General features: G+C 42.6%; 1 protein-coding gene across 3 annotated transcripts in view; it reads left to right on the forward strand.

The window, feature by feature from the left end:
• The window catches only part of LOC122555690 (PGAP2-interacting protein-like), a 166,171-nt gene that overhangs the window by 60,449 nt on the left and 90,724 nt on the right, over nucleotides 1-14,998 (forward strand). For all 3 annotated transcript variants that reach the window (XM_087988008.1, XM_043701718.2, XM_087988013.1), the window contains one exon: nucleotides 10,051-10,171. In XM_087988008.1, coding sequence (XP_087844134.1) covers nucleotides 10,051-10,171 — 121 coding nt within the window. The remainder of the gene's footprint in view (nucleotides 1-10,050; nucleotides 10,172-14,998) is intronic.

Genomic DNA, 14,998 nt, shown 5'->3' on the forward strand with positions numbered 1-14,998 from the left:
ACCTCCAAATTACTCATCATCCTGACTTAAAAAAACCTCTCAATTCCTTCACTGTTGCTGGGTTAAGATCACAGAATTCCCTCTAATGGCATTGTGGGTGAACCTACAGGACATAGACTACAATAATTCAAGCAGACAGCTCACCAGCGCCTTCTCAAGGTCATCTAGGATCAGGCAATGAATGCTGACCATGTCTATGAGTAAATGTCAAAGAAACATGCCCAGATCCACAGCAATATCCAGCAGATGTTGAACAGCTCCCACATGAAGATGATGCAAATGAAGGTCCTGATTGGATTTCAGGGGACTATCATCCTTGATGCTGTTTACTCCAAATGAGCAATATCCAGTGACACTTCTGATTCTCAGACTGAGGATGTGTCTGGACAATGTCACAGTAGTATGCCAACTGCTGGAAAAGGACCTGGATTATGAAGAAATGGGCAGGACCTTTTTGGTCCCTAGCCAGGCAGTAGGCTTTGACAACACAGCTGGCTTTCTTCAGGTGCAGGGAGTAGGACACATCACATTTAAAACATCATATCATAATGTGGCTGAATTCATCAATAGAAAAATGGTCTGTTCAATCATCTGTGATTGTTGGTACCAAATTCTGAAGCCTGTGCCAGGTACCATGGAACTACTATGATGATTATATCTTAGAGAATTCTCATGTTCCTCATTCACTTAAATGGCCAGATGCTTTACAAAGATGGTTACTTGAAGGCAAGTGCTATCCTCTGCCACCAAAGTTGCTGATTCCATTATGCAATCCCCTCCCTGAGGCCAAGATTAGATGCAGCACAGCCCACTGAGCCATGGTGGAGCAGACAGTATGCCTCCAGAAGATGAGATTCCAATATTTCAATTGGTCTGGGATGGTGGGGTCTTGCTGTAGTCAGAGTGTGCTACATAATTCTAACATGCTGTGCTCTGCACAACTTGAAGGTGGAGTCACAGGTAGACAGGATAGTGAAGAAGGCGTTTGGTACGTTTCCCCTTATTGGTCAGTGCATCGAGTATATGCGTTGGAATGTCATATTGCTGCTGTACAGATCATTGGTTAGGACACTTTTGGAATACTGTTTTCAATTCTGATCCACCTTGCTCTAGGAAAGATGTTGTTAAACTTGAAAGGGTGCAGAAAAGATTTACAAGAATGTTGCCATGGTTGGAGAGTTTGAGCTATAGGGAGAGGCTGAATAGTCTAGTGCTATTTTCCCTGGAGCGTCAGAGGCTGAGGGGTGACTTTATAGAGATTTATAAAATTGAGGGGCATGGATGGGGTGAATAGTCAATGCTTTGTTTTCCCATGCTAAGGAAGTCCAAACCTAGAGAGCATAGGTTTAAGGCAAGAGGGGAAAGATGTAAAAGGGACCTAAGAAAGTAGTGGGAGCTGGTACAATTACAATATTCAAAAGGCATCTGGATGGTTACATGAATAGGAAGGGTTCAGAAGGAGATGGGCCCAAATGCTGGCAAACGGGACTATATTAATTTAGAATATCTGGTCGGCACGGATAAGTTGGTCCGAAGGGTCTGTTTCTATGCTGTACACCTCTATGACTCTATAACTTGAGTAGGTGAAGAGTTGATGTGATGGACTGTGAAGAATTTGGAGAGTGGCAGCATTCTTCGGAAGAGGAAGATGAAAATATTGAGCAGGAAGAACATCACTTTCTGTACAATAGAGCGCAGCAATATCAGGTGCAATAAGCTAAACAGAACTTAGCTGACACTTCATTCCAGTGGATCAGAGCTAGGTTCAGTAATTACTCATTGACTGTAACCTTGGTGTTTGATGAAAAGCAAGCGGTCTTGTCTGTTCCCAGAAGCATATCCAGCTTCTGTTTGTTTGTTTATTGTTTGCTTTTGCTGAATAAAAGAAAAATTTGAACAATTTGAAAATTTCTGGTATTTGATGATCCCATATAAATAATAAAATGTTAGGCAATGCTGGGCATTGGGGTAAGAGTAGCACTACCTTAAACAGGATTGAAAGATGGGATGAGGAGTGAACTCTGTATCTCGGTTCTTGTGTAGCAATAGATGTATGAATCTGTATTTGTATATGCGAGGAAGTGCCAGCTATGCCATCTATGAGCTCTGACAAACATTTGGTTTTTTTGGGTCCCCTCCCACTATGTGCATAGTGAAGGGCAGCTCTGGGCTGCCTTTGTTTGATTGCATGGACAGCTGTTATTTTAAGATGATACTAGCACCAAGAATCCTGGATGACCTAGCAGTGGCAATACTTCTGAGGATGACAAGTGAGAGAATTCAACAAGCAGAGCACCATAGGGGCATGGGTAATGAGGTGTGTTTGGGAAGATAACCTGACAAAACATGCTAACTCTCCATGAAACTCCCAAACATTGACACTTAGCCTGGTAAGCCACTTCGCCTTTCTGTTAAAATTTGAACTTCGTTATTTTCATGATGGACGTAATATAATCAAGGAGGAAATTTATAAAGGAAAGAGGCTTGTAGGTATGTTAATGCCATTTTGTATTCAGAGATATATGTGAAATCATTAGGCTGTAGAGTTTGCTTGAACTTTTAAATAGTCATTTGATTGTAGAGGACTTGAGTATTGTTTGAAGAAAGGTATTTTGTTGAAGCTCTTCTCCATGCACTCATCGGGACAGTTCACAAGAAATAACAATTTTAAGGGGAAGAACATTTTTATATGTGCAGATTGGTTGGCAAGTGATCTGTAGTTACAACAATGTCGTGGAGAATTCATCAGTAAGATGATGCCTGACAGTTATATGAGCTTTGTCAAAATTTAGACCAGGCCAATTGACTCCGATTGGTCAAAGCGTTGCACTAGAGGATGGCCATTGCCTATTTTCTTCAGTCAAACAAACATGGTGTGCACAGTTTTCTCTGCCTCCAAAGAATAGCACCCAGTGTATTAATGTATGTGGGTTCTTGTGCAAGGGTGACAGATTGCAAGCATGACCGACAATTTTAAATCATACATAATATTGTACGCTGTTTAGAGTTTTGTAAGTGTGGCCTTGCAGTACAGTATCTTTCTTTTTGCAAAGTTGAAGAGGCCTGCTCTTGATACAACCCTTCAATCTTTGGGATTAATGGCCTACATATCTTGCATCACACTGGCATTGAAACAGGTGAAGCTAGCAATTACATATGCTATTATGCAGTAGCAACGTGAGTGGTCTTTGTCACTACTAGGCTTTTGATGTTGAATCAAAAAGGTGTTACGCCCTATACACATGAATAATATAGTATATGAATTGTAGTACCAGTGTAAAGCTAGATATGTGGATTGTGAGGCCTACAATCTGGTAGATTTTGTTAAGCAGCATGTCTGCTTGGCTTTTTGTAACAGGCAGAGATATTAAATGTACCCAACCAGCCCATGCAAACCATCTCTAAACACAGTATCTCACATTAGATGTGTTTTCAATGATTGCCCAACATTTGCTAAAAATCCTAAGAATTGAGGTAATTCTTAGCACAAACTACTTAAGATTGTCAGTCAGGCTTACAGTGGGGCACACCAATGTATACTGGAGGCGATGTGTATTAATCAATTGGATCCTATTCTTTACAGACAGAACATTTACAGTATTCAGTTTCAACTCAATAAAATAGTGACATCCATTCTCTCGTTCATCCCTTCGGAAAATATCTGACCAATCAAAGTCAACCCAACTGGCAACCATCAGCCGGTGAGTTCTCTATGGCAATACCTCTACCAATCACAGATCAGTAGGCAGCCATTCTGCTTGATCTTGTCATACAGTATGAAAATTTGGTTCTTCTTACATCGATTTTCTTGTGAATTGTCCTAATGAGTGCAATGTGAAAATCCTTTTCAGCAATACTATTGTATCTATTGAAGGTTAATTTTGAGACCCTAATTAACCACTAATTTTCACTATTCTTTAGGGAGTTCTAACTCATTAAGGTAGATAACAATGTTCCATTTTAAGTGTCATTGAAGTGAGTTAACGCTTGCAGAATGTTTTATCTATTATTCTACTGGAATGCAAATTTATAATGATAGAAACATAGAAAATAGGAACAGGATTAGATAATTTGATCCCTCGAGCCTTCTGCACCATTCACTGTGATCATAGCTAACCATCAAGGTCAATAGCCCTCACCACTCCCCCCTCCCCCCTCCATCATATCCCATGATCCCTTTAGGCCATGAGCTATATCTACCTCCTTCTTGAAAACATAATATTTTGGTTTCAAGCACTTTCTGTGGCAGTGAATTCCACAGGTTCACCACTCTCTGGGTGAAGAAATTTCTCCTCATCTCAGTTCTAAAAGGTTTACCCCTTATCCTTAAGCTATGACTCCTGCTTCTGGATTCCCTGGTTGTTAGGAACACCTTTCCTGTGTTTACCTTTTCTAATCCTGTTAGAATTTTATAGGTTTTAATGCAATCCTTTTTCATTCTTCTAAACTCCAGTGAATATAAGCCTAACTAACTCAATCTCTCCTCATATGTCACTCCTGCCATTCTTGGAATAGATTCTGTAAACCCTCACCTGCATTCCCTCTATAGCAAGAACATCCTTCCTAGCAAGAACATCTCCGTATCCTCCTCATACTCACCTTTCCACCTGGCTTTGTGTCATCTACCAATTTTGTGATGTTACATTTAGTTCACTTCTTTGACATAAATTGTCAATAGCTGGGGGTCGTAGTACCAATCCCTGTAGTACCCAACCAGTCACTACCTACCATTCAGAAAAAAGATCCTTTTATTCTTAATTTTTGTTTCTTTTCTGCCAATCAATTTTCTATCCATCTCAATACACTACCCTCATTTCCATGAGCTTTAATTTTACTGATATTTTGCAATATTAGATCCTAGAGAAGATGACAATTCATATAAAGCACAAAAATAGGCCATTTGGTCCATTCGATCCATTGTTGGTGTTTATGCTTAACTCCGCTGCTTCCATCTTTCTTAAGTTTAATATGAGCATGTGCTTGTCCACAGAACTCTCTTTACTGGAAGATCATCAAATTTTGATAGACCAGAGAGCTTCTTATACTATGTTTTATGATCCTGAAGCAGCAGTTGATCTTTATCTTGGTGAATGACTCTGACTCTGGGATTGGCTCATGGAGGACAGAGTTTTGTGTTACAGAGCTGCTTCGGGTGAATCGAAAGAAAATCAGTAAGGCTTTTTTTCCCAAACTTTATTGGCAATGGTGCATTCTGGAAACAGTAAGACAGTGGGCATGTAGGAATGATCCTCCTGGGAAGGGCCTTTTATCAGCTGAGCTACCTTTGGTGCTTTTTGGAAAGTTCTGGTGATGAGACAATCTGAAAAGTGACTTTGGCAGTCTGCTCAGGGAACCATCTGGCAAGATTCACCATCACCTTTTTCTCACAGGCTCTAAAGGATGTTGTGTGTTGACCATTGTCTGATGAACTTGTGATCAAAGGTTTTTCTATTAAAAACAAAATGTTCATGATGTTGAATTGGAACAGCTTGGCTCGCTTGGGCGGCACGGTGGCACAGTGGTTAGCACTGCTGCCTCACAGCGCCAGAGACCCAGGTTCAATTCCCGACTCAGGCGACTGACTGTGTGGAGTTTGCACGTTCTCCCCGTGTCTGTGTGGGTTTCCTCCGGGTGCTCCGGTTTCCTCCCACAGTCACAAAGATGTGCAGGTCAGGTGAATTGGCCATGCTAAATTGCCCATAGTGTTAGGTAAGGGGTATATGTAGGGGTATGGGTGGGTTGCGTTTCGGCGGGTCGGTGTGGACTTGTTGGGCTGAAGGGCCTGTTTCCACATGTAATGTAATGTAATCTAATTCTTGATGAAGGGCTTATGCCTGAAACATTGATTTTCCTGCTCCTCAGATGCTGCCTGACCTGCTGTGCTTTTCCAGCACCACACTTTTCAACTCACTTTAATAAAAGTTTTGTGATAATGAAGTCACACCCATCTTTCACAAAATCCAGGACAATTAGAACCCCAGCACATAGTGACTCATACCGAGTTTGTGTTAAGTGGAGGGTCTGTGCGCATTTTGATACAGCCACCCTGCCTATGGCCCTGCATGTAGAACTGTTGGCATGATGACAACTGTGTACATTTTTCCATCTTTAGATTTGTACATGTTATTCCTGCAGTTACCATCCATTTTCAATCTCCAGGTAAAGGTGAAAAATGGCTCAGATGACCACTGACATGTAAGAGTGAACACTGATCAGGCCTGAAATTATGTATGGCAACACAAAGCCACCCTGTACCTGACCTTTGGGTTTTCACCTACAAAAGAGAGGGAACATGTGCATACCTCATTCACTTGGCAAATAGTCTGATGCAACACACACGCAAAACAGAGGAGCTGACTCAACTCAGTATAGAAGAAATATGTTGTCAAGCTGGAATTCATGCTTCTTGCTTCCTGGGCTGATATTCGAGGGATGCAGTTCAGATCTGTGTAAAGAATATATTAAAATAAATCTGTTTTCACAATGAGCAAGATTATTTGATTCAAATGTGTACCAAGTTTGTGAGAAGATTTGTAGCTCGGGTGCTCGTTGTTGTGGTTCTGTTCGCCAAGCTGGGAATTTGTGTTGCAGACGTTTCGTCCCGTGTCTAGGTGACATCCTCAGTGCTTGGGAGCCTCCTGTGAAGCGCTTCTGTGATCTTTCCTCCGGCATTTGTAGTGGTTTGAATCTGCCGCTTCCGGTTGTCAGATCCAGGTAATTACAGACGCTCACAACAGACTTCACAAATACAGACAAGAAATTGCGCACCAAAAATCGTTAATTTCAAAAACCACCAATCAGGAATCGACTCAAACCATAGAACAGGCTGTCACCATAGGACAGAACAGGACCACACACCGCAAAAAAACGGCAATCAAAGACAAAATGGCCAAACGAACACACAACAGAGAGGACACCACAACACACAGCTGGGTTAGAAACCTCTCTCACAGACAGCTCACAGACACGGAAAGAACAAGGGACTCAACCACAACCACAGGGACGCCAAGACAGCAGACTTCCTAGCAGCACTAGAATGCACACGCTGGAACAATGGACTGACAGAAGAGACACAACAAACAGTGAGACAAAGTATCGATAACAAGGAAAAGACAAACACATAACCTCAACACCAAGGAGAAGGGAAGCACTAAAATCACTAAAACGATAAGAACATAATCATACTACCAGCAGACAAAGGCAGAATGACGGTCATTCTGGATAAATCAGACGACATCCAAAAAGCGCAACAGCTACTTGCAGATACCAACACCTACCAAAAGAGAGAGTTTAACCCCACCCCACAGCTCACCAATAGGATAAACAACACACTGAGGAACCTACAAAAAAACGGACAGATAACCAGGGCTGACCTACAAAGAATGAAACCTGAAAGCAACAACACCCCCAGATTCTATGGACTACCTAAAGTGCACAAACCAGACATCCCACTCAGACCCATAGTATCACTACCAGGGACACCACCACACAAACTGGCTAAAGAACTACAGCAGAAACTGAACACCTGATCAGCGGATTCAGACACTCTATACAATCAACACAGGAATTCTTGGACATCATCAGAAATATACACATAGACAAGGAAGAAACCATGGTCTCATTCGATGTAATGGCACTGTTCACCTCTATCGACAAAATCCTAGCCAGAGAAACAATAGCCAACCTGCTGGACATAGGTTCAACGTCCTGTTGTCTGTATCAACAAAGACGGCATACTCAAACTACTGGACCTGTGCCTCACAACATACTTCACATTCAACAACCAAATATATGAACAAATCAACGGCACACCCATGGGCTCACCCATCTCTGGACTCATGGCAGAAGCGGTAATGCAAAGATTAGAACAAACAGTCTTACCGCAAATTCAACCCAAACTCTGGGTCAGATATGTGGATGACACCTTTGTATTCATTAAAAACACAGAAATAGAGAACACACCGGATCATCAACGCCACACACACAGGAATCCGATTCACTAGAGAGGAAGAAAAGGACAACCAACTCCCATTCCGAGACGTAATGGTACAGAGAACGTCTAACAGAGAATTCACCACAAAGGTATACAGGAAAGCCACACACAGACCAAGTCCTAATCTACGAAAGCAACCACCCCAACACACACAAAAGAAGTTGCATCAAGACACTATTCAAAAGGGCCACAACACACTGCAGTACACCAGAACTGCAAAAAGAGGAAGAAAAACACCTATACAATGTATTTGCCAAAAACGGATACCCGTGCAATTTCATCAGCAGATGCCTAAGGGAAAGACAATGGAACGAGGACATGCCACAACCCAAAGGACTAGCCACACTACCATACATCAAGAGCATTTCCAAACTGACAGCCAGACTACTGCGACCACTAGGACTCATAACAGCACACAAACCAACAGCTACGCTCAGACAACAACTCACCAGAACGAAGGACCCAATACCCAGCATGAGCAAAACCAATGTAGTGTACAAAATCCCATGCAAGGACTGTACAAAACACTACATAGGACAAACAGGAAGACAGCTAACGATCCGCATCCATGAACACCAACTAGCCACGAAACGACATGACCAGTAGCCATACACGCAAATGACAAGCAACATGAATTCGACTGGGACAACACTACTATTATAGGACAAGCCAAACAGAGAACAGCCAGGGAATTCCTAGAGGCATGGCATTCATCCACAGATTCAATCAATAAGCACATCGACCTGGATCCAATATACCGGCCACTGCAACGGACAGCTGGAACTGACCACCGGAAGCGGCAGATTCAAACCACTACAAATGGAGGAAAGATCACAGAAGTGCTTCACAGGAGGCTCCCAAGTACTGAGGATGTCACCTAGACAGGGGACGAAACGTCTGCAACACAAATTCCCAACTCGACGAACAGAACCACAACATCAAATGTGTACACTGCAAAAACTGTAAATGCATCTTAAATAAAAAAGATAACCCACACTATTCCGGAGTCATGTTGAAATTTAATAAAACAGAAAATGTATCTCTACACATTAACACTGTTTCTCTCCCCATAGGTTCTGCCTGACTTGTTTATTATTTCCTGTTTAGGGTGTAGGTTTGCTCGCTGAGCTGTAGGTTTGATATCCAGATGTTTCATTATCTGGCTAGGTAACATCATCAGTGGCGACCTCCAAGTGAAGCGAAGCTGTTGTCTCCTGCTTTCCATTTATATCTTTCTCCTGGATGGGGTTCCTGGGGTTTGTGGTGATGTCATTTCCTGTTTGTTTTCTGAGGGGTTGATAGATGGCATCTAGATCTATGTGCTTGTTTATGGCGTTGTGGTTGGAGTGCCAGGCCTCTAGGAATTCTCTGGCATGTCTTTGCTTAGCCTGTCCCAGGATAGATGTGTTGTCCCAGTCGAAATGGTGTTTTTTTTCATCCGTGTGTAGGGCTATGAGAGAGAGGGGGTCGTGTCTTTTTGTGGCTAGCTGGTGACAACACATCTATCCTGGGACAGGCTAAGCAAAGACATGCCAGAGAATTCCTAGAGGCCTGGCACTCCAACCACAACGCCATAAACAAGCACATAGATCTAGATGCCATCTATCAACCCCTCCAAAAACAAACAGGAAATGACATCACCACAAACCCCAGGAACCCCATCCAGGAGAAAGATATAAATAGAAAGCAGGAGACAACAGCTTCACTTCACTTCACTTGGAGGTCGCCACTGATGATGTTACCTAGCCAGATAATGAAACGTCTGGATATCAAACCTACAGCTCAGCGAGCAAACTTACACCCTAAACCTCAACCTGAGCTACAAACCTTGCGATTTCCTGTTTCATTTCAGATTTTCAGCATCTGCAGTCATTTTGCTTTTTGATGGCAATAAACTATTTGTGTGAGGAATAAGATATTTCATTACTGCCAAATGTATCTGCCTAATAGATATAAAGATTAGTTCACTGATTTTGTAAAAATAAAAAAAGGTGTATTTTTTCTTGTATGTATTGCAGGAAAACGTTATATGTTGTAAAATGTTACTTACGTTGCAGGGAGCATTGCTTCATATCAGGCCTCTGCCCCTGTCAGCCGGCTGCTTTTGCTGGCTTTTGGTGTCTCTTCTGCCCTACTTGTTCAAGCCATAACTTGGTGGTCAGGAAGCAGTCAGCAAAGGTATTTGTTTTCTTTTTAGTCCATTATACTATTTTTTGTGCCTTTTGATGCAGGCAAATTGTTGAATTTAAACAAAAGTAAAGCAATGAAACTCAGGTGCATTTAATTGTCTTTCAATTCCTTGTGACATCTGGAGTAAAAACTATATTGGTTTATTACCATGCTTGATCAATAAACAACACATGATGTCTCCATTAATATGTATGTGATCATTTGTCTGACTCATTCACTTATTAAAGCAGAGATTTTTGCAAACCTTCAGATATGCCTGTTTTGTAATCTATGAGGGTATCCCAAGGGTCACTAGCAAGTTGTCCTACAGTGCCAACACTTGCATAATGGAATTCTATTCAAAAAATATAAATTTAATTCAGTTTCTCAATTTAGGACCAGTATTTTTTTCCTTTCATCTAATTGAGGAATGGGTATCTTTAAGAGCAAGACAGCCTCCACCCTCTAACATTTCTTCTCTGTGGCTCTGTCAAAATCCTGGAATTGTGTTTCTCCCAGCACAGTTGGACGTACCTATACCACCAGGATTGCAGTAGTTTAAGAAAGCATCTCGCCACCACATTCTCCAGAGCGATTTAGGGATGGGCAGTAAAAGCAGGAGTAAATCAACTACACCCACAGACAATTTCTTAACTACCCTGACTACCACCTGTCTACACAAGTTACAATCAATTGGACTTTGTACAGGAACCAGAAAATCACTTCACCATCCTATTTACTAATACTTTCAGTTTCATTGAACTCTCTGGAGGGAGAACTAAATTGTTTTACAGCAGTATTTTGAGTAGACCCTATATCCATTAGTACAATTGAGTTTGGATGCTTTCTTTTGAAGGAGAAAGTGAGGACTACAGATGCGTGAGAGTCAGAGTCAAAGTGTGGCACTGGAAAAGCACAACAGGTCGGGCAGCATCTGAGGAGTAGGAGAGTCAACAATGAAGGGCTTATGCCCAAAATGGATGCTGCCTGGCCTGCTGTGCTTTTGCAATGCCACACTTTACAACATTGCTTCCTTTGAAGGAAAAGGGATTATTTCCTCCTTGAATTAAAAATCATTTGTATCTCTCATTGTCCCTTTGTACTTGTGTTCACAGCTGTGTGTACCATCAGTCTCTTAGTTGTTGTTAAAGCTACAATCTGGTCGGTGATATTATTTTCCTTTTTGAGTTTCTTTTTTGGATTCACTTTTACAAGCTCCAAAAAGTCACATTGAATTCCCTGGCAATATTCAGCCTGCTGAAAAATGTGCCCAGTCTTATTACAATGGATGCCACTTGGCTTCTAATTTTGACCTCCACCCTCTGATCTGAGGAGGAAACCTAGGGGAAGCTATCCATTCTTTACTTTGGCTACTAGTCTTTCTTTCAGAGAAACATAGAAAATAGAAGCAGGAATAGTCCATTCAGCTTTTTGAGCCAGTTCCACCATTCTATTTTTTTTTTATTTTATTAAACAAATTACAAAACAGTTTACAAAAAAAACTTTGACAGCTGTACACAAAAGACAGCAATTTTACAAGGGAGAGGAGCAGCAAAGCTAGGCCCTGAACCCTACCGTTCAACCAATTTACAGGGAGAGGAGGACAAACCTCAAATCCCAGTTCGACATATGACAAGACAGTGACAATGACATTTGTACATTAGACAATACCGTTACATACAAAAGTGCAGACAATACAGACCCAACAAGCCCCCGCCCCTCCCACCTTCCGACCACTCTGAGGCAGCCCGCCCCTACCCACCTCCCACCTCTAGGACAGCCCGCCCCGGTACCCGCCCAGGGTAGTTCCACCATTCTATATGATCATGGTTAATCATCCAACTCAGCACCCAACTCCTGCTTTCTCCTGATACCATCTAATCTCTTAGGTCACATGAGCTTGCCAATTGGATGCATAATTGGCTTAATGGCAGGAGACAGAATAATGGTGGTAAAAGGTTGCTTTTCGGACTGGAGGCCTGTCACCAGCAGTGCTCGGTTCTGGGTCCTCTTTTGTTTGTCAGTTATGTAAATGATCTGGATGAAAATATAGAAGGCATGTTAGTAAGTTTGCGGATGGCACCAAAATTGGTGGAATAGTAGACAGTGAAGAAGGTTTTCTAAGATTACAAAAGGATCTTGATCAAATGATCCAAGATGGAGGACTGGAAAAATTTCTGGCTGTAAGAGCTGCTCCTTTTTTTGAGGTATTTTAGGTGTTGGAGGTGATTTCCTCGAATTCCAGGAGCAGCAATTACTGTTTTATATGCTGTTGCATTGTTTTGGAACTTTGGGAAAAAAAAGTCAAACAACAGCAGTTTAAAAGGGAGAAGAGCAGACAAAGGAAGCACGTGGTGAGGACAGTGCAGGAGAGAGAGAGAGACAGACAGCACAGTTACCACCTTTGCTGTTTGAATTCGTGTATTGCTGGACATCGGAGTGCATCTGGGAAAATTAACAGTGAAATTGACAGCTAATCTTGGAGGCCAGGGTTAGAGGATTTGAGCTATAGGGAGAGGCTGAACAGGCTGGGGCTGTTTTCCCTGGAGTGTCAGAGGCTGAGGGGTGACCTTATAGAGGTTTACAAAATTATGAGGGGCATGGATAGGATAAATAGACAAAGTCTTTGCCCTGGGGTTGGGGAGTCCAGAACTAGAGGGCATAGGTTTAGGGTGAGAGGGGAAAGATATAAAAGAGACCTAAAGGGCAACCTTTTCACGCAGAGGGTGGTATGTGTATGCAATGAGCTGCCAGAGGAAGTGGTGGAGGCTGGTACAATTGCAACATTTAAGAAGCATTTGGATGGGTATATGAATAGGAAGGCTTTGAAGGGATATGGAGAAAGTGAGGACTGCAGATGCTGGAGATCAGAGCTTAAAAATGTGTTGCTGGAAAAGCGCAGTGGGTCAGGCAGCATGCAAGGAGAAGGAGAATCGACGTTTCGGGCATAAGCCCTTCTTCAGGAATGAGGAGGGTGTGCCCAGCAGGCTAAGATAAAAGGTAGGGAGGAGGGACTTGGGGGAGGGGCGTTGGGAATGTGATAGGTGGAAGGAGGTTAAGGTGAGGGTGATAGGCCGAAGAGGGGGTAGGGACGGAGAGGTCGGGAAGAAGATTGCAGGTCAAGAAGGCGGTGCTGAGTCTGAAGGCTGGGACTGAGAAAAGGTGGGGGAGGGGAAATGAGGAAGCTGGAGAAATCCGCATTCATCCCCTGTGGCTGGAGGGTTCCGAGGCGGAAGATGAGGCGCTCTTCCTCCAAGCATCGTGTTGCATGTCCTTAGCAGAGTGGGAGGGGGAGTTAAAGTGTTCACCCATGGGGCGGTTGGGTTGGTTTGAAAGGATATGGGCCTGGTGCTGGCAGGTGGGACTAGATTGGGTTGGAATATCTGGTCAGCATGGACGGATTGGACCGAAGGGTCTGTTTTCATGCTGTACATCTCTATGACTCTAAATGGATCAATGAGCTGAAAAATGGAAGATGGAGGTATAAAATGCGAGGATAAATGCGAGGTATTGCATTTTGGTACAAAAAGTGAGGGTAAGGCTTATACAGTTAATGGTAGGGTTTTGGGTAGTGTTACGGAACCGAGGGACCTGGGGTTCAAGCACAATTCTTTGAAGTTTGCATCACATATAGACAGGGTGTTTAAAAAGGCAATTGGTATGCTTGTTTCATTGCTCCATCCTTTGAGTATCGGAGTTAGAGTCATAGCATGTACAGCATGGAAACAGGCCCTTCGGTCCAACTTGTCCATGCTGATCAGATATCCCAACTCAATCTAGTCCCACCTGCCAGCACCTGGCCCATATCCCTCCAAACCCTTCCTATTCACATACCCATCCAGATGCCTTTTAAATGTTGCAATTCTACTAGCCTCCACCACTTCCTCTGGCAGCTCATTCCATACACGCACCACTCTCCGTGTGAAAAAGTTGCCCCATAGATCTCTTTTATATCTTTCCCCTCTCACCCTAAACCTATGCCGTCTAGTTCTGGACTCCCCCACCTCAGGGAAAAGACTTTGTCTATTTATCCTATCCATGCCCCTCATGATTTTATAAACCTCTATAAGGTCACCCCTCAGCCTCCGAGGCTCCAGGGAAAACAGCCCTAGCCTATTCAACCTCTCCATATAGCTCAAATCTTTCAAAAGTGCCAACATCCTTGTAGATCTTTTCAGAATCCTTTCAAGTTTCACAACATCTTTCCGATAGGAAGGAGATCAGAATTGCACGCAATATTCCAACAATGTCCTAACCAGTGTCCTGTACAGCGGCAACATGACCTCCCAACTCTGACCAATAAAGGAAAGCATACCAAATGCCTTCTTCACTATCCTATCTACCTGCGACTCCACTTTCAAGGAGCTATGAACCTGCACTCCCAGGTCTCTTTCTTTAGCAACACTCCTGAGGACCTTACCATAAAGTGTATAAGTCCTGCTAAGATTTGCTTTCGCAAAATGCATTTGGGAAGTTATGTGAATGTACAAGACATTGGTGAGGCCTCTTCTGGAATACTGTGTCCACTTCTGGTCATCATGTTTTAGGAAGGATATTATTAAGCTGGAGAGTGTTCCTAAGAGATTTACCAGAATGTTACTGGGAATGGAGGGTTTGAGTTCTAAAGAGAGGCTGAATAGGCTGGGAGACAGCTAATAAGAGAGCAGACCTATGGTCTGGTAAGACTATAGTGACTTTACCCTTTTTAGTTCTATTTGAATTTTATAGATTTCTATGATATTCCACAATATTCTTCTAAACTCCAATGAATATAGTTGTAAAAAATACTGTCTCTTTTTCCACAAGTCAGTCCTGCCATTCCAGGGATCTGCCTGG

The sequence above is a fragment of the Chiloscyllium plagiosum genome, unplaced genomic scaffold (assembly GCF_037043375.1).
Source record: "Chiloscyllium plagiosum isolate Xiang-an unplaced genomic scaffold, Cpla_swu_hap1 HiC_scaffold_1, whole genome shotgun sequence".
Classification (NCBI taxonomy): Eukaryota; Metazoa; Chordata; class Chondrichthyes; order Orectolobiformes; family Hemiscylliidae; genus Chiloscyllium; species Chiloscyllium plagiosum.